Source organism: Chiloscyllium plagiosum, unplaced genomic scaffold (assembly GCF_037043375.1).
Source record: "Chiloscyllium plagiosum isolate Xiang-an unplaced genomic scaffold, Cpla_swu_hap1 HiC_scaffold_9, whole genome shotgun sequence".
Classification (NCBI taxonomy): domain Eukaryota; kingdom Metazoa; phylum Chordata; class Chondrichthyes; order Orectolobiformes; family Hemiscylliidae; genus Chiloscyllium; species Chiloscyllium plagiosum.
Genome location: NW_028270147.1, coordinates 35,270,902 through 35,296,272, shown reverse-complemented (window position 1 = coordinate 35,296,272; position 25,371 = coordinate 35,270,902). Strand labels below are relative to the sequence as shown.

At 40.2% G+C, this 25,371-nt stretch overlaps 1 protein-coding gene across 1 annotated transcript; it reads right to left on the bottom strand.

Annotated features, from left to right (window-relative positions):
- Positions 1-3,801: 3,801 nt before the first annotated feature.
- On the bottom strand, positions 3,802-19,223 carry plk3 (polo-like kinase 3 (Drosophila)). Its single transcript, XM_043699029.2, has 15 exons — positions 18,980-19,223; positions 16,030-16,137; positions 14,031-14,147; positions 13,617-13,746; positions 11,948-12,035; positions 11,431-11,526; positions 10,353-10,551; positions 9,621-9,750; positions 8,816-8,925; positions 7,946-8,045; positions 7,448-7,531; positions 6,738-6,906; positions 6,303-6,432; positions 5,948-6,064; positions 3,802-5,601 (listed from the first exon to the last, which is right to left on the bottom strand). Exons 1-15 carry the CDS (start codon positions 19,115-19,117, stop codon positions 5,398-5,400), a joined length of 1,920 nt encoding a protein of 639 aa, XP_043554964.1. The 5' UTR covers positions 19,118-19,223; the 3' UTR covers positions 3,802-5,397.
- Positions 19,224-25,371: the final 6,148 nt, after the last annotated feature.

The window sequence follows — 25,371 nt, the reverse complement described above, 5'->3', positions numbered from 1 at the left end:
TTTTATCAAAAGAACCTGCATTTGAATTTTTTGCCTGAGACAGGACTTCTGCAGAGTTTTATTTCTTTGTTAGCAGATGGTAGGTTTCAATTAGAACCAGACTATGTTCATGAGCTTCTGAAACAATTTATTTGAAAATGACAGATCAAGTTTCTGCATTTGACATTTCAAATTTCCACCCTCCACAGAAAAACTGTCCTGAAATGGTGGTGCATGCTGACTGATTTCAAATCTTTCCCAAATGATGGAGGGATGCTGCTTAACTTTAACTGGCTAGACCCACTTCTCCAACTAAGTCATTATTAGACAATTAACAGATAGATATGACCACTACCATGTGTCCAGTGAATGCAGGCATCTTGTCTAGCAACAAGATAACAGGAGGCCATTCACCTCCCTAAACAGTTCATTCAATTAGATCATAGCTGATCAGCACTCCAACTCTATTTAATGAGCCAGAATCAGTGCATGAAAGAAAGTTGAAAGAAATACATTTTTATCAATTGATGATATTGCATGTGCATTTTTGTATGCTAGTCTATTCTATTGTTCATTTCAGTTTGGTTGAGACCCACTCAGTTACCCAAAGCAGAATGCAAGTGTCAGAACTTCAGACATTTCAAGGTTACTTTATCACTATGTAAACTCTAGAAATGAAGGCTCAGATTTATTTTCTAACAAAAATGTTAAGACTAATTTTATATATTGATCTTGTTTACACTAAGCATTGCATGAAAAAAACTCTAAAGATGGAAAAACAGCACCTACCAATGCATTAATGTCTATTATCTTCACCAGAATTGTGATACTTAAACAATAATTTTCCTTCACAATTCTACTTTAAACTAGATTGTTGCTCTAAATTGAAAATCAGAGTGTATACCAGCAGCGGGAACACTACAAAGAGGAGACGTAGGATTAGCAGCATTAAAATCAGGAGGAAATTGACACTTAAAATAGTTTAATCCACAGAAGAATGGGAGCCCCACATAGCAGGAATGCCAGCATGCAGATGATTGAAGATTTAGAAAATCAAACAAAAATCAGTGACACCACAGGTCAGGCTCCACAGATGCTGTCAGACTTGCTGACAATTTCTCGTATTTTGTTTTCCTAATAGAGTTGACAGATTATAGCCTGTGTCAAAGCTAATCATAAAATTTTCTGGATTGTGTGATGCAGAAAATTACACTGCCAATCATGTCAATTTCTGCAATCTTACCAACGGCTTAATACCAAAATTTCCAGTGAAGTTAATTTACCTATGCTAGATCATGAATGAAGTGTAAAATTAGGCACAAATACAGCATCATTAACCTGCAAACTTTCATGGACCCCCTATAATGTAGAAACTTGCCATTTGGCCCAAGTCTACACTGACCCTCCAAAGGGTAACCCACTCAGACCTATTCCCTACCCAGTTACTCTACATTTACTCCTGACTAATGCACCTAATCCACATATGCATGAACACAATGGACAATTTAACATGTCAATTCATCTAACCTGCACGTCTTAGATTGTGGAAGGAAACCCACGCAGGTACTAGATGCGCAAATTCCACAGCGACAGTTGCCGGAGGCTAGAATCGAACCAGAGTCCCTGGCTCAGCAGTGCTAACCACAGCCACGAAGCTAGTGTAAATATCGTACATTATTGTTTTGTCAAGCAATAAATTGTGAACTTTGGTTTAGGACTTCACAATACTTTGCCCCTGTCAAAAATCAGTTCAAAAGGCTTGGACATGAGCAATACCATTTACCCAATTACATTGTCCTATTTAAACCATGTAAAATTCAACTGTTTAATTGCTTACACAGTAGTGTGCTCACCACAAGCTTTTCTGAAAAAACCCTTCAGGTTTCTCCAGTATTGTTTAATAAATGGGAGACAAATGTTGCAGTCGAAAGCATATGTGTAGTTGAGAAGAGAACCTGTTGGACATTGACAAGTGACAGGTGGTCATTTACAAAAAGGACTTCGCATCACTACATATGTCAGAGAACCAAACAGCAAAAAGCAAACATTTGCAGCTGAACATGTCGTGGGTGCTTCTTACATTGAGGCAAAGTTTGTCTCAATCAATAATTTGATTTAGGACAATGCAACTAACCCAAGATTGAAATCCAGGATAAGCCATCAAGCAAACACCAGTGATCCTAAAATGACAGTGACCCAGAAAGCATGATTAGCAAAACTCCAAGAGCTACTGCCTTGTATTCTTATGCTGCAATAAAGACATTTGTACAAAAAGAGAAAAAAAGTGTCTGCTCTTTAACGAGAGCACATTTGAAAGTCTGATCTCACCATCACTAAAAAACCTTGATTAAATATCAGCAACCATCACTGGAGCACAAACACTTTGTGCAGGTTTTCAAAGACAACCCTTTCAAGTTAGGACAAAAAGACCACTTTCTCAATCCTTCAAAACAGGAAAAGGGGAATGTTAGGCCCAAAGTACCTGCTGGCACAGCCAAGTCATTTAAATTGTAGCAAGTGATCAACTGCTGTGATTGGTTCTTTCCTTGCTCATACCTCTGAAAACAAAACTGGAGGGTGTAGAGTTCAATTTTTATTCTGCTGATTTGCGTATGTTCAAACATCTTTTTTCCATAACTGTAAAGCAAAAGTATGCTGAGAATTGAAGGACAAGGCCTTAACAGAAAAATGTGAAGGGATTTCCAGGAACAGTACTTAGAATGAAAGTCTTAGAGTCAGAGTTACAAGAAACAGACATAAGACCACTACACTAAGTCATTAAGGTATACTAAAATAAGTAGGAAAGCAGGCTGTGAAGAGTTTATAAATGGATATTGATAGACCAGGAGAATGGACCAATATCTGGCAGATGGAGTTTAAATGTGCATGAGAGGTCACCCATTTTGGCTGGATTTCTTTTTTAAAAAGGGCAATTAATTTAAAAGGGAAGCAGATTCAAAGGGCCTCAGAGGGATATGGCTGTCCTGAATGAATTACAGGAAGTCAGTATGCAGGTACAGCATATAAAGTAAATGGAATCTTGGCTTTTATTTGAAGGATTGGATTATAAAAAGTGTTATTACAATGTAAAGAGACATGAGTCTGGGGGACAGGGAAGAATGGGGGTAACCTGGAAGTATATAACAAAATGCTAAAGGTATTTAAGTGAGCACACAATCCCCCTTGTCAGGCACTTTGAACAAGGGAGGTCATAGAGCGAAGTTGGTTCAAAACCAGGATGAGGAGAAATTACTTTTGAGGGTTGAGAATCTGTGGAACTCACTGTCCCAGCATGCAGTGGGAAGAGGAATCAAGAAATAAGTGTTTCTGATGAAAAGCAGGACAAAAAAAGGGCTATGGGGAGCCAGAAGGAAAGTTGAAATCAGATCATCAGGTGTGATCATGTTGAATGGCAGAGTGGACACAACTCCATTGCCTACTTCTACTCCTAATTCTTAAAATGGACATAGCAAACACTGAATAAAAAGTAGTGCAAATAAACAAACAAGCCTGATTGGGAGAAATGTCTCACATCTACCTCATACTAGGTATTGACAGAGGGCTACTCCATTTTTAAAAATAAAAGTCACTTATGTATTCATCTTGTCAGGAATTTCCCTTTGCTGATTCTCAGCTTTTCTAGGTCATTGTAAAAGGGGACATAGATGTGTGAGGAATTGCAGAAGCTGCAAATCTCAGTCCTTCTCTAACCACTCAAACACCACCATGGATGCTCAGAGCAAGTTACATATCTACATTCATATGGTTTGCATCTGCTCATTGAAAACTAAAGCCATTGGCACAAAGATATGGAAACAAAGATTCAAAGAAAAAAAGAATTTTATTTTGATAATTGAGAGTTTCACAACTCCTTTTTCACAACTTCAATTGCATGGTTATCCTTAAAAATAAAGGAAATAAATAATAAATACAAAAATAAATAGGCTCATTCAATATTTTCATTAACATAAATAAGATCAAATGTATTAAATACTTTTGAATCTAGAGACCTCACCAGAGGCATAGATAAAGGAATGAGCTGAACATTAAGATTTAAATCTTCAGTTGTACCACATTTTGTACCACCTTCTCCACTACCCTGAAAGAGCAAGTAATTTTAAGTTTTCCACTTTATAAATGTTCTATTAATATGAAACAAATTTCCAGGAACACCAGTGGGATAAAAACAAAAGTTTTGGTTTTAATCTGCTGGATATTAGGAGGTCTTACTTCTCCCAACCATCAACAGGCAAAAATAAAAGCTTAAAGCAGTTAAGATAATTAAAGAACTCAGCTACAATTGCCTTTTTGGTACTGCTAAATGTAAGAATTTAGTCTCACTTCATAAAGGAATTGTGGTTCCATGTTGCAAAATTTACCTTAACAAGCTGTACATCTAGTCTGTAGAGAGTCTGGGGGAAAAGAAAACACTAGGCTGGTCATAACCAATAACCAAATCTCTTCCTCTCAGACTCTCCACACAAAAAAAGGGCATTACTGGAACAGAGCAGACTGCTGTTGCCAGACATACACAAATCTAAAACAAGCAGTACAAAAGTCAGAAATAATCAGAAAATGCAGGTCATTACACAGATGTATCAAACCAGGATTTTGATTTCGAACCTAGCTTTTTAAAACAAAAAAAAAGTCAGTAACCGAAGCCTGTACACATCGATTAGTTTAAAATGTAGAAGAGTTTGCTTTCTTAAAAAAAAAAAGGGAAAAGCAACACACTGTTCATGGCACTAAGGAACCAAATCAAAGTAGGTTGATCCATTCTGGTCTATCCAGATCTTGATAGAATGAACAATGGATTATCCTGCACTCCATCTGCAATAAGCATCTGCCATTCCCAGTGTTAGCATTCAACATAATCTGACCCAAATTAGCCAGTTTTGAAATGGAGCTGGACCCACTGCATTCTGAAACATTCTTACCAATATAGAGGCAGCATGGTTTTCTTAGAGGAGGTTGAAGACTTAGCAAACTCAAAGCCAAGTAGTTAAAAGCTTGCCAGGTGATAAGTGGGAGATAAAGATTTGCTTTCCATACCAGTAAAAATCAGGAGATTTTGAAAAAACCTTTGATGCACCAGAACAGCGGCTTAAATTTATACAAGTCAATTTTAGGGTATAATTAGGAAACTGTGGCAAATTTCACTTCCCACTGAAGTTCTTCAAACTCTAGCATGGAGGGAGTGGAAAAACAAAAAAACTTCAACAGCTCGCTTATGTGAACATATCCTTCTCATTAGTGACATTTAAAACAGACACGATTATAAACCACCAATAGTCTGACTTCAGATTCCACGCCTCCAAAATAAACAGCAGCTTTTCTTGCCAGGTGGTTCAATAGTTTGCACCAAGTAAGAGTCCATAGTAGAAGTAATGTTATATTCCTCCTCAAAAAGTGATTGATTCATATGTGATTTGCCTTCTGTTGCTGTTGCAACAGTTTCAGTGTATATGTCAGACGGTGGTGGAGTTCTTGTGAACAGCCTAGTTCCATTATAGTGCTCAATCTGTATGTGCAGGCAACACGATCTTTGTTGATATAAGTAAGTAGATAAGAATGGTCAGCTTTACACAGAATGAGTTTTGTGTGATCATGATAAAAGTTAACCTGTTAAGACAAAAAAACAATTTTAATACTTTGAGAATATTAATGTACAAAGTTCAATCATTCTAGTCCTGAGGACAGATGTTTTAACAATCAGAAGAGATGTTACATCACTGGACAGATATTCAGTGCTCATTGTTCTGAATGAGTTTGTGGGGAGTAATATTTAACGTTTAGTTAACTGAAAACGAAAAAAGTTCAGATTCCAGCAGCCCAAAGCATATTTATGACTCATTATGCTCAATGGCAAATTTAGTTGTACAGGATAAAGAGGAGGAATTGGCTAAGGCAATAGCATTAGGCAGCTATTAACTAGATTGACCAAACTTAAATTGGAAGAGAAGGTTACCTGTAAAGTACCATTGTTGAACAGCATCAATAGGGAATGATCAGTTTTAACCCACTGCAACAGGAACAAAGATGGATCATGACAATCTTCAAGGAATGTTCTGGGCAAGTTGCCTCCCTGCAAAAAAAAAGTTAAATTCTAACGTAATCATTTTCCTTTGAAACTTGCAATATATTGATGTAATTTTAAATATAGACATTTAACAAATCATGACAAGTTTATGAAAGATCTAGAACTGAATTCAGTTTCTGAAGAATTTTAGCTGATTTAAAAACTGGTAATCACAAAAAAAATTGTTAAATTAGAGTGTTTGGGAGTTTTGGTATGCAGTAATATCAAAGCTGTTATATCTCACCTCCATTAAGTTTTCTTCCATGTAATTGGCAAAATACTGGACAATTGTCATCTGTTTCACTAGCTGCTCTGGAATTGCAGAGGCAGAGAAGGAAAAATGCTGGTGGTTATTGAGGTAATAATACACACTCCTGTGAAAAGAGAGAGGGGAAACAAGAAAGTTCAGTATCTGGGAAATCATGCTTAATTAAGTTCCACACATGACAAAGCAAAAAAAATCTGATGCTACAGTGTAAAATTTGCTGAACACATGTTTCAGAAAGTGGGGGGAGAAAAGGTTTGACAGATTCTAAAGAAAGTTAGATGCCAGCAATGTGTCAAAGCTAACATTTACATTCATGCCATTAGGACTTTCTGTACCTGGGTTGAATAGAGAAGAGGTTGCAGAAGATCTTCTGCAAGTGGTTCACAATTTAAGTTAAGGAATGGGACTCACCTCCTGTCTGCAGAGAGACTCATATGAGTTCCATCATTGAACAGGACACCAATGCTACGATTAGACAACTGGTAACCAAAGCCATATTTATTGGAGTAGTCAACCCATTTGGTAACCCACAAGAAGGGTTTGGACCTATGTAGGCTGTGTCCAACTGGGCTTTTTTTCACTGCAAAAGAAAAAACCCACAAAATTAGTGTTTTTCATTCGTCTAAATATACAAGAGAAATATCTAGTTCAGTAGCTTTGGTTTATTAGAATCATTTGTCCACTGGAAATTTAGGGGAAGCATTCAGGCCCACACAAACATCAAGCTGGGACAACACTGGATCATTCCCTCATGACTGCAAAGAAAAGTTCCCTTAAACTTAGAAGGGAACACGTTTCCTGGCAAACAAAAAATTCCTCTAAACAATTTTGTGATTCAGATTATTAATGCTGGTGGCACTAATCGCACATGTCAGAAGCCCAATTTACTGGCTATAAAATTACATAATAGAAGTATAAGATCCTTTCTTTCTAGGAGGCTATTTAAAAGACTACTTGCTATCATGCAAGGCAAATATTTAAATAGAAATTAGTGCAAACTAAAGTGATGGGGGGGGGTTGAATAATTTTCTGAAAAACAAAGGGAGAGATCGTTAAAACGTTGTGTCCAATTAGTGATTTTTATTTGAACTCCACTGAATTGCAAATACAGAAAAAAATACCTGATGGCATGGCTGAAAGACAGCTTTCGAGAACGTGGGAAGCAGCATCTGCCATTTGCTGAGCTACAGACCCATCTTCAGCAGCTACAAAATAAAACAAGAATATTGTCAACATCCAGGATATATTTCAGTTAGAGTCATAGATCATTGTGATGTAATTTAATTGGTAGATTACAAAGCTAAAGTTGCCAGAGTTTTAGCAGACCATGGGGCTGCTCACTCATTAGTAGGAGGTTTAACCAGAGGGTTGCCACAGGGGTGGGAAAAAGAAATGTTGAGGTATGTCCTTCATTACGACCTCAGCTAGTCCAGGAAACACTGCTGTTGTGTCACTCATTGCAAACCAGCTGTCTAGTCAATGGAGCCAAGATCGTACAGCTAGTGATTTACTGGTGGCAGTTTGTGGTTAAAGAGCGAAAACAGGATTGGTGGTGCCATTCACTGGTGTGCCAGAGCACTTCTGGATATGGAAGAAAAAAAATAAAGTGATCAACTCACTTTCATAATTAGCACCTTCTGTTTCAGTGATTAACTTTTTTGAATCATCTTCAGTTCCTCTCTGAAAGGTGTTTGCTGTTTGGCCAGTTGGAAATGTAGGCTAAGAAAAGAAGAATACAAATATGCATAAATAAAAAGCAAAAAAGAATTCTTCAATATCAGAAACATCTAAACAGTTGTTAATATTTTGAGCACATTCAGGAAACAAAGATATTGCTATCATTAGAAACAACATCCAAGTCTGAAAATTCAAAAAAGTGTTTGCACAGAACCAAAAAAAGTACATTGATCAAGGACTTCATGCAAGAACAGGAAACTGTTTGCAACAGTTACGATCAACATCAGTTAAGTAGGTTAAGTGCAAATGCAGGAAGCCACAATGATTCCAACATAAAAAAGGAACGCATTTCCTTCATCTCCTCCTGCATATCAAAATTTTCTATGAGTCATTTGACCTCAAGAACATGATATTTTGCACTTGACATTTGCTGTTGTAACTCTGCAATATTTGCAACAGATTTTTAATATCTGTCATAAGAATTGCATCCAACTTCTTGTTACTTTCCAATTCAGAAATGAAGTGATACTAGGGTGCTACAATTGGATTTTGGACTTCAATAAATGCAAAAGCCTTTACCAAATTATGCAAATATATTACTACAATACAAAGAAATACAATTAAAGAGGCTAGAAAAGAGTTTAGAAAAGGCCTGAATGGTCATTTTCGAATGAAGCAAGAGTTAAAAACAGATGAGGCAAGACTCAAATTTTTATTAATGGAACTAACACACGGATGTAAGGGAATTAGACTCCATTTATCTGGCAAGGAAGAAAAACAGAAATAGAGTGCTTCAATTAACTTGTCATTACCTCAGTTGCATTCTCAGTTTTATAGCTGGTCTGTCTGTGGATGGAGGTCTTTACAAGATCTGCAGCAAGCTTGGAAATATCATCCTTCTCCACACAAATGGTTTTCGTATCTGCAATCCAGATGCACGTTTTAGACTAAAGAAGTTTTGTAAAAACTATACTAGATTTATTTAATATAGATTGCAAGAGATTGCTGTGTGGAACATAGTTCTTTGCTCAGAGATTGAAGCCAAGCTGAACCATTAGAGCAAGGGACACGATTCAGCAGAAACACTGATTTTGGAAATAAAAAGCTTTCCTCTAGTGCTAAAGAATTTCCACATAAGAAAGAAATGGTATGATGATCGCTACAGACTACATGGCTTTTCAAAGCTGAGTTTAGGTGCAAGAATCAAATGAACTTTCCAAAGAATGAACAAATTACAACATCTTTATGTTGTAAGGTTATGTAATATGGAAGAAAAAAAATTAAAGTTTTAGTGTATAGTTACTTGCAATTTAAATTACATGCATCCCAAATCATGCAATAGGAGAGGATGGAATATAATGATAGCCTTTGTAGACACTTTAGAAGTCAATTTAAAAACAGCTGAGTTATCCAAAGTATTTTTAAAAAATTGATGCTAGAGACAAAGCTTTTAACCTTGTCTATCAGCCACGGTTAACCACCTGAAAGCTGCAGGATTGCATGGCTACAAGTGATCAGCAAATCAGGCTTATGGTAATAGTTAAAAAAAAACAGCGAGACTAATTTTAACTCTCCAGGAATTTTAGCAACATTATATAAAGTTGTCATATCACTAACCTTTTGAGTTTTTTTTCCTAAAAAACAAAGCTTCAGTAAACTTTTTCAAGAAGTTTTTAGTGGGAGTTGGGATATTCAGTTCAGGAACCATTAAACAGCTGCTTGGGTGGAGCACATCAGGTATAAAGCCCTGCACAGACAAAAAAATTCCTTGATTAAAAAAATGTTTACATAAACTCAAAAAATCCAAAAGCAAACCAAATACTTAGTTGGTTTATGTTGAGAATTATATATAAATCTTATTGAATGGCAGAGAAGTCTATAAAGGACCAAGTGGCCTGCTCCTGTTCATATTTAGTTTATATTGAAAATTACTAAAGTAACCAAAAATCCTGTTCTTCAAAATAGCTGATGATTACTAGTCATTAATTGTGCAATACTCAAAATATTCACAAATACAAGTGGCTCAGGCAACTATGGCAAATGTCACTGAAGGGATTCCCTTTGCAAATTAACAGGATAGAGGAAGTAACATCCAGAGTTATTTGCTTTTATAAAGGTAAATCCTTTCCCAATGTTACTAAAATTAAAGTAACCATATTAAAGATTGGAGAGAAGCATTGCAGAGCAACTATTGCAAAATATGCTCAAAAAAAGGTATAGTCTCTAAACAGTTTAAAAAGTGTTTGATGACAACAGACTCTTGATATTCAATCACAGCTGACCCAATATTACTGTATTATTTTCCACCCTCCCCATGTATGATCAGTCCAATCTGAGAAGTGTCCTTACTTTTGTAAAAAAGTCATGGTGCATAACCGCATCTAGTGTAGGTCTTTGTTCTGGATTCTTCTTTAGGATGCTACTGACAAGATCCTTTGCAGCAGCTGAAAATGATGATGGCATGCTGTACTCAACTGCTCGAATGCATCTGTAGGTGTCCTTGAGGTCAGAGGTCTCAAATGGAGGCCGGCCAGACAACATGGTGTACCTATGAACATCAGAAAACAGTTTAATATCCCAGCAACATCCTCCATTTGCTTGATTGACAAGCAAAATGTCAATGTAAAATTGACAATAGAAGCAAACAATTTACAATTGCATCATAGTTTGCAATTGAGGCCTTCATGCTTTTAAGATGAAAGTGTGAAGTGTCTCAAGTTTTGTTTCTACAAGAGATTGATTTAAGTGCTACATAGGAACTTTGTTCAGATATGCAGACTTCCACAAACTGAGCTCAACAAGAACAAGGATCAAGCTGTCAGCAAGATACAACAGTATCAGTGACTGGGTGAAAGGGAGGACTGCAGATGCTGGAGATCAGACTGGTGCTGGAAAAGCACAGCAGGTCAGGCAGAGGAGCAGAAAAAAAAATTAAATTAAAAAAAATTTGACATTTTGAGCAAAAGCCCTTCATCAGGAATCCGTATCAGTGGCTGGTTTAACAAAATAAAAAAAGATTAGTCTCTGCTCGAGAAGGGCTTGAACAACTAGGAAGTGCTATTGGTGAGTTTCCTGCACATTGAGCTGTACTATGATGCAGACCGTGGAATTTGTCAGCTTAGAAAATTGGATGCTGAAAGCTGCATGATCAGAAAAACAGTCTAAAATGTTGCTGATGTCAGCCAGGCCAGACCTTTGTTTGCTGAAGATTCTCACATTTCAGGCTTGACATCACCACTTTAACTGATGTTTATGTCAGCACTGAGGCTTGTTGCACAGGAAGTAGCGGTTTTGTTAATACAAATAAACCCCATGCCTGCTCCAAATTGATCTACAGCTGTTAAAAATAGCCTTAATTATCTACAGCGGTTTGCCACTTTTTCCATAACTTCTGATTGCTATACAAATAAAAAAAAAAGCAACTTACATTACACAGCCCAAAGACCAGATGTCAGCCTCAGGACCATGGCCTTGTTTGTTTAGTACTTCAGGTGCTAGATAGTTTGGGGTACCACAGATTGTCCTGAAAAAGAAGGAAGCCAGAATATTATAATAAAGAATAAATAGTTATTAAACTAGTTTGACTAACTCATGTCTAGCTTATTCAACTGTCAAAACTTAACGCAAAGCCAGTTAGTAAACCCTTTCTCTTCCTCTGCAGGACTTGTCTTTCTGGAGTAAGGCCTGAAAGAGCACTGCACATCCAGCAATCATTTCTAGGTCCAATAACTACCACTCGAGATCAGTGCTCCAAAGACAGATCCTAACTGCATACACTAGCTTTTACAGCTTACCACAGCTTCCTTGTGCTACTGACCAATTGTAAATATACACAGTTGGTAATTCTTACCACCATCTCTTCTCCAACTGCCCCAAATCTGGACTGGCCCGATCAGGTCCTAACTATCATAATCCCATACAACTCATTCAAACAAGTCACACACCTTTTCCTCTGGTCAACTGGTAGAAGCTTTGTTGCCAAACCAAAGTCTCCAACTTTCACTTCCATGTTCTCATTGACAAAGAAATTACCTATATAGAAGTAAAAGTGTTTTAGCAAAAACATACAGTGAAATTACATTTATTCTAAAACAGGTTTAGTGCACTAAAACCCACATCAGTCAAGGCCAAAATCTTTATACTTCCTTTGGAAAGGCAATGTGATACTGATTTCTCTCTGGTTAATACATGGCCAGAAGATACAATAATGGGCTTGATCAATTCCTTGGGCTCAGGCCAATAGCGAGCTTGGGCCAAGGAATGGCAGATGAGTTCATTTTACCAAAATGCAATACAAGGGCAAGATATATATTGAGTAGGGCCCTGGGTAATATTGCCAAACAGAGACCTAGACGTTCAGGTACATTGAAATTTGCATCATATGTAGACAAAGAACAGACTCATTAAAGCAGCATTTAGCATGCTTGCCTTCATTGCTCAGACCTTGAGTATTTGGATTGGGACATCATGCTGAGATTGTACAGGACATTAGTGAAGCTGCTTCTGGAGTATTGTGTACCATTCTTATCACCCTGCTATAGGAAGGGTGATAAGATAGATTATGGGGTGGTGGTCCAGAGAATATTCACCAGGAATGAAAGGTTTGAGTTATCTTTTTTCAATGCAGCATAGGATGTTGAGGGGTGACCTTGGAGATTTATAATATGAGGGGCAACAATAAGATGAGGGAGAATCCAAAACTATCAGATACATTTAAGGGGAGGTGGAAAGATTTAAGAGGACAGAGGGGCACCTTTTTGGTATTGTTAGAGTGATTTGCGTGGGGAATGAATTTCCAGTGGATACCGGTACAGTTGCAACTCTAAGATATTTGGATAAAGCTAGTGAATAAGAGGAAAAACAAAAAAAAACAAAACAAATGGGACTAGTTTGATTTGGGAACATGATTCAGATTGAATAGTTGGATTGAGGGATGTCTTACCACGCTGTATGACTCTAGGCATTGGTCTCTGAAAAGGTGGGTGGGGCATAAAACCAAAAAAGGGATTCTCAACAGGGATTAGTTTGCTGGAATTAGTCACATTCTCTTACCTAACCCAAAATTGTCATTAATTGACCAAGATTAGTGCCCAGGTTCATGCAAAGTGACACCTCCAGAATAGAGATGGAAAATGAAAGTTTTTTTTTTAAAAAAAGAAAACAGTAAAGTTTCAGATGCACACACTTAGTCATTGTATATCAGACCAAGTTTTCCCCCTCCAAGCCAGAAATACTAAAGTGAACTGCAAGTACTTAGCCTTCAAAGAACTGTGTGGAGTTTGCACTTCTCCCAGCGTCTCATGGGTTTCCTCCAAGTGCTCTGGTTTCCTCCCACATCCAAAGTGCAGGTTAGGTAGATTTGCTGGGCAAGCTAAATTGCTCAGTGTCCAGGGTTGGGCAGGCTAGGTGGATTAGCCATGGAAAAATGCAGCATTACAGGGATAGAGTGGGATGCTATTTGGAGAGTTGGTGTGGACTTGATGGGTCAAATGGCCTACTTCTACACTGGGGATTCTATAATTCTAGAACTTGAACTGATCACTTCAGAAAAAAAAACAATCCACCCAAAAATCTTTTTAAAAATCAAATCTAAATCACTTAGATTATACAAACCTAGCTTGAGATCTCTATGAAGAATATCCCGAACGTGGAGATACTTTAGGCCTAAGATAATTTGTCGGAGGTAATACCGGACTTCTGGCTCTGTTAACGTTCTTCTTGCTTTCAAAATGTGCGCTAATGACTGAAAGGCAACAAAGTATCACTAAGAAAACTGCATAGACTTTTTCCTTAGTTTTAAAGGAGCAGAAACAATACAATTAATAAATGAATATAGCAACTAAGTGTTATTTTAAAAATCTACTTTAATCAAAGTAGATGAAATATTCAGTGCAATTTCAAACTATTGTTGACAATTGAATTGATAAGAGTTTATGTTTAAGGATTCAAAAATTTGCACACTTTATGCATAAAGAACTAGTAAACATGCAGTATAACTACATAAATTGCCAGCACAATTCTACCCACCTTATGACTGCAGTGCTCCAGAAAGATATAAATATTTTCATCATCTTCAAAGTTATGGTAAAATTTCACTATGTGTTTATTGGACAGGGATTTATGGAGTTCAATTTCCTTTTCAATCTATTATAAAAACAAAACTTGATTTAGTCTTCCAGAGGTAGTTATAGCTCAAGTGAAATGTTTTCATTTATATACCATTTGCCAGGACACAAAACTACGTTAAGCTAAGATTCACAGACCTCTCAAGTAGGCCCATCTCAAAACATCTGGTATGCTTAGGACAGAAGCTCAGAAAGCTCTGTTGTAGCAATTGCTTAACAAAAAAGGCCATTCAACCCATCAATTCTGTGCAGGCTCTTTTGGAAGAGTAAATTATGCACAGATACTCCCCTACATTTCTCCATCTTTAGAAGATGCTCACCTAGGTGCACAAAGTGGACGACTATCCCGGTCTCCATGAAGTCTGCAACATAGAGTCAATCAAATTTGATTGATTATGTGGATTGACAGAAACAGCCAAAGGCACTATATTGCAAATGCTATGGGTCCTTGACATTAGAATTTTAAATTCCCTACAGTGCAGAAAAAGGCAATTCAGCCCATTGAGTCTGCACCAACCCTTCTGAAGAACATACCACTATTACTCAACCTTGACCCCCCTAGCCATGCAGCTTTAGTATGGAATCGACCCAATGTAGAAAGTTACCCAAGCATATCCTGAACATTAAATGCAGGACAAATCTAACCCAGTGAAATTACTACTCTATCAATCAGTCTCTGGATGATGGGGTGGGGGAGGGGGGGGGGGGGGGGAGAAAGAATATCCCATCAACAATTCTATCAAACGGCACTTAGCAATAATCTGCTCAGTGATGCATTTTGGGTTCTGCAGGGCCACTCAGCTCCTGACCTCATTACTCAGACATGAGCCAGAGAACAGAGTTCCAATAGACTAGATTAATTTAGGATACCTGGTCAGCATGGGCAAGTAGGACCAAGAGTTCTGCTTCAGTTCCCTATACCTCTACGGTGGTAAGAGAAGCAAGGGTGACTACACATTCTGATTTCCCAAAGCCTATCCATCATCCACAAAGCACATGTCAGTGAGATGAGCACACTACTTGCCTTGATGCAGCTCCAACACCAGAAGCTTGACACCATCCAAGGCAAGCAGCCCATTTGGTTTTCAGGATCCCACTGACACTCCTCCACTGCCAGTTCACAGCAGTGTGCACCATCAACAAGACACATAGCAGAAATTCACTAAGGCTCCTCAGGCAGCACTATCCAAACCCATGACCACAACAGTTTCAAAAGGAAAAGGGCAGCAAGTGCATTGGAGCATTACCTGCAAGTTCCCCGCCAAGCCACCCACCCTGACCTCAAAAACAAAACATTGTCACTGAGTCCATCTCAGAACTCTCTCCCTCTCAAAATACTGAGAAAGTGCCTACATCAAGTGGATTGCAAGTTATTCAAGGCAGCAGCTCACCACCACAACTGGAGACAGGCAAATATGCTGGTCTAAACTGCAAACCCATGTCACATGAATGATTTAAAAATAAAGTCTATCCATGCTGTCTGCACCAGCTGCAAAATAAGCCACCAAGCCAGATTCCACTTCCCAGCATTTGGTCCATATCATTGGGGAGGTCCTGTACCTCCAGTACGTGGCTGAACACACTGGAGGGTTTCTGCCTCTAGTGCAATTTCAGTGGAGTCCCAGATCCCCATTTCAAATTCAAAAAAAAAATTCCTCAGCTTTCTTGTAATTCTCCTACCAAAATCAATTCTCCATAGTCAGAGGGGGAAAAGGGTTCATCACAACCACTAATTAAGGCCTCTCAATGTATACATCTTAAAACTAAGTCTCCTTTTAGCCTCCCAATTCAGGCAAGTCATAGGTTTCCCTTCAAGAGGGAGCTTTATTAGATCAAACTATTCCCTCAAATGGTATATTAAGTTGGAGAGAAAAAGAGATGTTGGACAAAGTAGTTCTTACTTTCTCTTTCTGATGAGGCTTGGACACTCTGGAATGTGGAATAACTTTAACTGCATATATCCTTTTACTGGAGAGATCAGTCATTTCGTAGCATCTTGCAAATCCACCCTAATTATGAAAAAAAAACAAAATTAGTAAGATTGCAAATCCAGTTCCAATCTCCTCACATCTCGAACTGGCCAACCTTCAAAAGAGAGTAGTACTGGAAAAGCACAGGTCAGGCAACATCTGAGGAGCAGGAAAATAGACATTTCGGGCAAAAGCCCTTTAACAGGCTTTTGCCCAAAACAATTTTCCTGCTCCTCAGATGCTGCATGACCTGCTGTACTATTCCAGCACACTAATCTAGACCGATGTCCAGCATCTGCAGTCATCACTTTTGCCTAACCTTCAGTAATACGCATGTGGAAGAACTGCATTATCAGAAAATCAAAACTGCAAAGCATTAAGTTTGGACAGAATTATGCAGGGTACATTAAAACAGTTACCATCATGACCATGCTCCTTAAAACTAGCTAGCTAATCTTGAAAAGAAAGCTTTGACAACTAATCCACCATACACACCAGACCAGATTACACTGCCTTTTTCAGAAGGTATACATATAAATTCATTTACTTCATTTTTGACTTTTGAACTATTAATACTAAAACAAGTGGGATTCCTTAGAAGACTTGAGATTCTAAAAGCGGAAGTTATATAGAACACATTCCTACAGCCCCCAATACAGCTAAATTTCCTAGGAATGGATGGGGATGACAGTGTTGTTTTCTTCTTCAATAATATTGGTGTGAGCATACACCAGGGATTAAAAGAGATTGTGCTTTAATAAACCCCATGATTCTGGCTCCCACTATTTAATATTGGGTGTACATTTAACAAGAGCAAGACCACATCACTAAAGCTGCAGTTAAATGCAAACAAGTATTTATTCTGTATTAAATGTCAACTTATATGCACTTTTGCATTTGACAAATTAATCAGTGTAGCTTAGCTCAGACAATAGGCTCATGCAATACAGAAGAGTCAGTCATCAGCACTGTGCTAACGTTGCGAGTCAGTGTTTTGTCTTGACAAGTCAGATACTAAGGCAACCTACACAAGCAGGTAGATTTGAGGGAATTCAAGGGAAGTTCTGAAAATTCAGGGTACACCACTAACAGTTCCAAACCATGAAGCTGGTGCAATGCTATCTGCCACTTAAAAGACATCAACAATGGTAATATTCAGAGAGCCCAGCCAAGAGACAATAGTTGACATCTTAGATATTATAGTTTAAAATTTTCCTTCATTGATTAAGTGGCAATTTTCAGGTTTCCCAGACTACAGTTGGATTTTCGTTTCACTTTCTCATTGTTGCAAACAATTTTCCTTTTGCCTCAGGTAGATTGTACAGCAATCTAAGATTTTACTAAGCCTTTGAACTCATAACCCAATTCAGCACTTGTGCCTAATCAAACAACCCCACTCCCGCTTTAAAAATCATGCCTGGACTTCAAATAAAAAAACAAAATCTTACAAAGTTATTTTAAAAGGAGAAAGTGAGGGCTGCAGATCAGAACTGAAAATGTGTTGCTGGAAAAGCGCAGGTCAGGCAGCATCCAAGGAACAGGAGAATCGACGTTTCGGGCATAAGCCCCTCATTCCTAGTTATTTTAAAACCTAACCTTGTGAACATCTAATTCAAATGCAAGACAACCCGGGGGGGGGGGGGGGCGGGGGGATATCAGATTTCATTCAGATAAATGCTCCCCTGATGCATCTTGAAGTCTTTTAAACTGTTTCTAGAAAGGGGCTATACAAATGCAAGTTGATGATATTATTCACCCTCGATAACTTCAGGTTCGAATCCAGGTGATATAACAACTTCGGGTTGAGGCAAAGCATTAAACAACTTATTTTTCACCTCAGAGACAGCCATGTCTAAGCGTCTAATACTACGCCAACAGGAATATTCTAAGATATGCTCTTCATCCTATGTAAAAATAAAAGTGATGGAAGGGGGTTTCCGCTTCCAGTTGCAGAAATTCACACGTGGCAGTATAAGCTTGCCACAACGGAGTGGATGCAACTCTTCCTCAATGTGCATTTCCACTTGGAGGCGAAAAATTCTCAACCACCACCCGAAAAATAGAGGTCCGTACTTTCCCCTTGCCTGCAGAGAGCATTCACATGAGGTCATGCGGAATCATGCAGATTCAGAAATTCAACCAGCCAGAACCAATAAAACGTAGCCTCGGAGCCCGCTGAAACGGCATTCCATCCCATCGCCATCCCCTCCCAGTAATGATCCACTCAACTCCATCGAGCGTTTCCATTGAGAAATTAAAACGCGAAAACAGTAACGATATGAAACAACGCTGATAATTAGAAGCTTCGACCCATACTCATACACAGGCTGCCTATACCACACCTGACTGTTAAATGAGCTAATTCCTAAGATGCAGTCAACTGAATGACCGGTTAGAAAGCTTCAGCTAGAATACCAGGTATAAATCACTCGACAGTTGTTTGTGAAAAAAATTTGTATGCTCATTGTCGTTTCAGTCACGCAAATCTTGCCCGTTATTTGCACGGACAGCATTTGAATTCAGTTAAAATGAATCAAATACCCCTTTCCATGAAAATACATGGAAGTGAGCTAGCAAAGTGAAGGTCACACAACCGTTTTAAATAGAAGAGCCCTCGGGAAACCTTTGTCGTAATGATAACCATCATCACATCTGTACTCCAAGCACGGAATATTAAATAAGAGGGCGTCCAGAAATAGGCGATAACCGTTCACAAATAAACCAAACACAATCTGCAAACTTTCAACGCTTGGAGCGAAATAAAGGAGGTGTGCGTATGGTTTATTAAAAAAAAAGCGCACACACGCACGGTCGTGCACAGCAGCATTTCCAAACGGCTTCACTACGAGGCAAGAGGTTTTCTAACAGAGCTGTACCATACCTTTCCGAGCAGCCGCCCTCGGCAGTAACATTTGCCGGTCTTGGGAGCGGTAACCATCCGGTTCAAATCCGTTCTCTCCCGGGTAATTTTAGGGTGAAGGCAACCACCACTCGAAGCTTTTTGAATGTCCGAACTCATAGTACAAACGACTATAACTGGCAGTGAGAGATAGGTTCTAGTTTAAGAAAGCCCGGGCCGCCGCAGCACTAATGCTTGCTAGGGCACAGGCTAGACAATGAGAGCAGACACGTGGCCAGGGAATCCCGGTCGCTACTTTATAGCGCGGGACTTCGCTGCCTGACGTCACAACGGCAGGATACCCCCCCTTGGGGCGGGGCTTAAGGACAGGCGGCGCTCTGATTGGTCCCTCGGTCAGCGGCCGGCAGCGCCACTCACTGGTGAATGGCGTGTATGGCAACCCCTGGCATTTGCGGCTGAAATGGAACAACGTGAAGTTTCCTCGCTCTGCCTCGGTCAGGGGGAAAAGAATATGGACCGCCGCTAGATCATTGACAAAGATGTTATGCCCGCGTGACGATAGTCATCTTTCATTGTCAGTATGCGTTTCTCCAGCTTTCATGCCCTTCTCAATGTCACGAATGCTTCGGCACATTTCGACCGGTTGAAAGAACAAAACACACACAGCTGTGTTGCTAGGAAGCAAGATACAATACCTGGTTGAGTTAATTTGTAGATATTTTTAATCAGTTTGATCAGCAAACTCTCTGACCGAGAAGTAGGGAAACTACCACAAGCGTTTACGTTTAATTTGGACACTGTTGTAGAAGTTGCTCCGGTAGGTTAAGTGACTAAAACATTTTATTCGCTGTTTTCCTGTGCGTGATGCATTGACGTTCGGTGTTGTACATCAAGCGAGAGACAGCGGAGTCAGCGGGAAATCGGAGGAGTCAACCCGAGATGGAACCATGAAAGACAGTATGTGGGACTTTTGAAAACAACGAGGCAATGACAAAGCAGCTGGAAGTTCCAGAGAGGTTTAGTTGCCCACTGAACGATCAAGTTGGAGCCCGTTGTTTCTGGAAATCATTTAGACCTGGAGGAGTGGGTTACGGAATATTTGGACCTGGGGATCAGAATTGTGAATTGAAGCCATTAGGCAAAATAAAGAAGTTAACCTTGACAGATTAGGGTGATGGGAGTGAGGGACTTAATGCGGGTGAAATTCTTTAGAGGTCTTCCCTCATGAAAGCTGCTCAAAGAAGGGGACATTTGTTGCAGCTTGAAAAGTTGTACTATTTCCAATCAGTTGCAACTTAGAGTCATAGAGATGTACAGCACGGAAACAGACCCTTCGGGCCAACCCGTCCATGGCGACCAGGTAACCCAACCCAATCTAGTCCCACCGACCAGCACCCGCCCATATCCTTACAAACCCTTCCTATTCATATACCCATCCAAATGTCTTTTAAATGTTGCAATTGTATCAGCCTCCACCACTTCCTCCAGCAGCTCATTCCATACACCTACCGCCCTCTGTGTGAAAAAGTTGCCACTTAGGTCTCTTTTATATCTTTCCCCTCTCACCCTAAACCTATGCCCTCCAGTTCTGGACTCCCCCACCCCAGGGAAAAGACTTTGTCTATTTATCCTATCCATGCCCCTCATGACTTTATTAACCTCTATGAGGTCACCCCTCAGCCTCTGACACTGCAGGGAAAACAGCCCCAGCCTATTCAGCCTCTCCTTATAGCTCAAATCCTCCATCCCTGGCAACATCCTTGTAAATCTTTTCTGAACCCTTTCAAGTTCCACAACATCTTTCCGATAGGAAGGCGATCAGAATTGCACGCAATATTCCAACAGTGGCTTAATCAATGTCCTGTACAGCCGCAACATGCCCTCCCAACTCCTGTACACAATACTCTGACCAATAAAGGAAACTTTCCCAACACCTTCTTCACTATCCTATCTACCTGTGACTTCACTTTCAAGGAGCTATGAACCTGCACTCAAAGGTCTCTTTGTTCAGCAACACTCCCTAGGACCTTACCATTAAGTTTATAAGTCCTGCTCTGATTTGCTTTCCCAAAATGCAGCACCTCGCATTTATCTGAATTAAATTCCATCTGCCACTTCTCAGCCCATTGGCCCATCTGATTAAGAACCCATCATAATCTGAGGTAACCTTCTTCACTGTCCACCACACCTCCAATTTTGGTGTCATCTGCAAACTTACGAACTATACCCCTTATGCTCACATCCAAATCATTTATATAAATGATGAAAAGTAGTGGACCAAGCACCGATCCTTGTGGCACTCCACTGGTCACAAACCTCCAGTCTGAAAAACAATCCTTCACGATCACCCTCTGCCTTCTACCTTTTGAGCCAGTTCTGTATCCAAATGGCTAGATCTCCCTGTATTCCTTGTGATCTAACCTGGCTTACCAGTCTCCCATGGGGAACCTTGTCAAACGCCTTACTGAATTCCATATAGATCACATCTACCACTCTGCCCTCATCAATCCTCTTTGATACTTCTTCAAAAAACTCAATCAAGATTGTGAGACATGTTTTCCCACACACAAAGCCATGTTGACTATCCTAATCAGTCCTTGCCTTTCCAAATACATGTACATCCTGTCCCTCAGGATTTCCTCCAACAACTTGCCCACCACCAACATCAAGCTCACTGGTCTATAGTTCCCTGGCTTGTCCTTACTATCTTTCTTAAACAGTGGCACTACGTTAGCCAACCTCCAGTCATCCGGCACCTCACCTATGACTATCGATGATACAAATATTTTTTCTTTCCCCTCTCACCCTAAACCTATGCCCTCTCGTTCTGGACTGCTCCAGGGAAAAGATAAGATATAGAGTCATAGAGATATACAGCATGGAAACAGACCCTTCAGTCCATGCCGACCAGTCTTGTCCCATCTGCCAGCACCCGGCCCATATCTCTCCAAACGCTTCCTATTCATATACCCATCCAAATGCCTCTTAAATGTTGCAATTGTACCAGCCTCCACCACTTCCTCTGGCAGCTCATTCCATACACGTACCACCCTCTGTGTGAAAAAGTTGCCCCGTAGGTCTCCCCTATATCTTTCCCCTCTCACCCCAAACCCACACCCTCCAGTTTCGGACCGCCTGACCCCAGGGAAATGACCTTGCCCATTCACCCCATCCCTGCCCCTCAAATCCCGTAAACCTCTATAAGGTCACCTCTCAGCCTCCAACTCTCCAGGGAAAACAGACCTAGCCTGCTCAGTTCCCCCCCTCCCCACAGCCCAAACCCTCCAACCCTGGCAATTTCCCCGCAAATCCCCCCTGAACTCCCTCAAGTCCCACAACACCCCTCTGATAGGAAGGAGACCAGAATTGCACGCAATGTTCCAACAGTGGCCTAACCAATGTCCTGTACAGCAGCAACACGACTTCCCAACTCCTGTACTCAACACCCTGACCACTAAAGGAAAGCATAATAAACGCCTTCTTCACTATCCTATCCACCCACGACTCAACCTTCAAAGAGCCATGAACCTGCATTCCAAGGTCTCTTTGTTTAGCAACACTCCCTAGGACCTTACCATTAAGTGTATAAGTCCTGCTAAAATTTGCTTTCCCAAAATGCAGCACCACACATTTATCTGAATTAAACTCCATCTGCCACTTCTCAGCCCATTGGCCCATTTGGTCAATATCCTGTTGTAATCTGAGGTAATCCTCTTCGCTGTCCACTACACCTCCAATTTTGGTGTCATCTGAAAACTTACTAACTGTACCTCTTATGCTCGCATCCAAATCATTTATGTAAATGACAAAAAGTAGAGGACCCAGCACCGATCCCTGTGGCACTCCACTGGTCTCCAGTCTGAAAAACAACCCTCCACCACCACCCTTACTCTTCTAACATTGCGCCAGTTCTGTATCCAAATGGCTAGTTCTCCCTGTATTCCATGAGATCTAACCTTGCTGAACAGTCTCTCATGGGGTACCTTGTCGAACGCCTTACTGAAGTCCATATAGATCACATATACTGTTCTGCCCTCATCAATCCTCTTTGTGACTTCCTCAAAAAAACTCAATCAAATATTGAATATTCTTCCCTCTTCACAGACGTCCATCCTCAACAAAAGGTCTCAAGTGGAATTTTTTTAACTCAGTTCATGTTTGCTTGGTGAAATTGTAATGTTTTCTGTGTGGAAGCATGCTATTCGGCTCATCGAGTCTATACCAACTCTCCGAACAACATTCTACCCAGACCATTCTGCCCAGTCTCTGAAGCCCTGCATTTCCCATGGCTAACCCACCTACCATGCACATCCCTTCATAGTTCCTTGAAAGTGGAGCCACAGGCAGACAGGATACTGAAGAAAGCACTGCATGCTTGCCCCTATTGGCCAGTGCACTGAGCACAGGAGCCGGGAGGCTACACCGCAGCTGCACAGGACACTGGCCAGGCTACTGCTAGAAGACAGCATGCAACTCTGGTCTCCCTGCGAGAGGAAGGATGGGGTGAAACTTGAAAGGGCCCAGAAAAGATCCACGAGGATGCTGCCAGGGTTGGAGGGTCCGAGCAACGGGGAGAGGCTGACCAGGCTGGGGCTAATCCTCCGCAGAACAGAGGCTTCATGGAGATTTTAAAAATCATGAATGGCATGGATAAGGCAAAAATTGAAAATGCTGGGTTATCGTTCTAAAAATGGCAACAACCCTCTAGCGTGATCATTATGTTTCTGTTAAAGTAGACAATGGTCTGCGTGGATTTCCTCTGGGTGCTCCGGTTTCCTCACACACTCCAAAGATGAGCAGGTCAGGTGAATTAGCCATGCTAAATCACCCATAGTGTGAGGTGCATCATTCAGAGGGAAATGGGTCTGGGTGGGTTACACTTCAGAGGGTCGGTGTGGACTTGTTGGGCCGAAGGTAATCTAATCTAAAAAGCAAACAAATTTTACAGTAATCTTTTCCTTTGTCTTTATTAATTCATAATACCTCATCAGCATGTAGATTGTTCTTGTTTTTGGTAGACATATTTGTAACTGACTGTTAGTTGAATTCCACAAAGTAATCTATGCAAGTGATTAACAAAGAGCCTGGGCCTGAGCCAAAAGATCTGATGAAATGATTTCCTTTTCATTGGAAAAAGTTGACTTTTTCTGATTTTAACAATTCAACTCAATTCTGGAATCACTGATTTTTTGGATGCAAGTCCCAGCATTGATCATTAATGCTATTTCACCACAGGAAGTATGAAAGCTGAACCCAATCAGATTTTAATCAGAAAATCCTTTGAGATCACTAGGTAAAAATCAAATCAATCCGTGATTTTTCCCACCCTCACCCCAAACTATAGTGCTTCTATTGCTGGTGAAAGTGAGGACTGCAGATGCTGGAGATCAGAGCTGAAAAATGTGTTGCTGGAAAAGCACAGCAGGTCAGACAGCATCCAAGGAACAGGAGAATCGACGTTTCGGGCATAAGCTCCTGAAGAAGGGCTTATGCCCGAAACGTCGATTCTCCTGTTCCTTGGATGCTGCCTGACCTGCTGCGCTTTTCCAGCAACACATTTTCAGCTGCTTCTATTGCTACCTAGCTGATATCCATTAAATTAGAATTGTTTATGAATCATATCTAGATATTGAGGCCTGCTCCTAACTTGTGGAGGATTGATGCAGAAAAATATCAGAGAGCGAGCTTAGAAAAACATGAAAATAAAACAAAGTGCAGATGTGGAAGTTCTGAAACAAATACAGAAACGAAAACAGAAATTGCTGGAGAAACTCTGCAACTGTGGATAGAAAGTAGTATCAACATTTGGAGTTGAGTGTTCCGTCTTCAGTTCTGACGTCTCTCCAGCAATTTCTGAATTTGTCATAGAAAAACGTCACCATTATTTAATTGTACATTTCCCCCAATTTCTCCCATTTTCATCTCTGTTGACAAAATTGAAAATGCTGGGGTATCGTTCTAAAAATGGTAACAACCGTCTGGTGTGATCATTATGTTTCTGTTAATGTAGACAATGGTCATTAGGAACTACTCAACCTCATCCAAGCTACACATAATTCTTATTGGTGGAATGTTCCCCTCATTGGAGGTGGTGACAAGAGGAGAGAGGAGAGAGTGAGAACTGCAGATGCTGGAGATCAGAGTGGAGAGTGTGGTGCTGGAAAAGCACAGCAGGTCAGGCAGCATCCGAGAAGCAGGAGAATCCACATTTCGGGCAAAAGCCCTTCATCAGGAATTTGGGTGAGTTGGCCCTGGAAACAAACCCACTCGTTTCTTGCCTTTCTGCTATGAAATACCTGACATGAAGCCCCAAGGACTGAACTCTCTTATAAGTAAGGCTCTTAAGGTAGTCAAATACAGTCATAGAGTTATACAATATGGAAACAGATTCTTCAATCCAACTCGTGGCATGC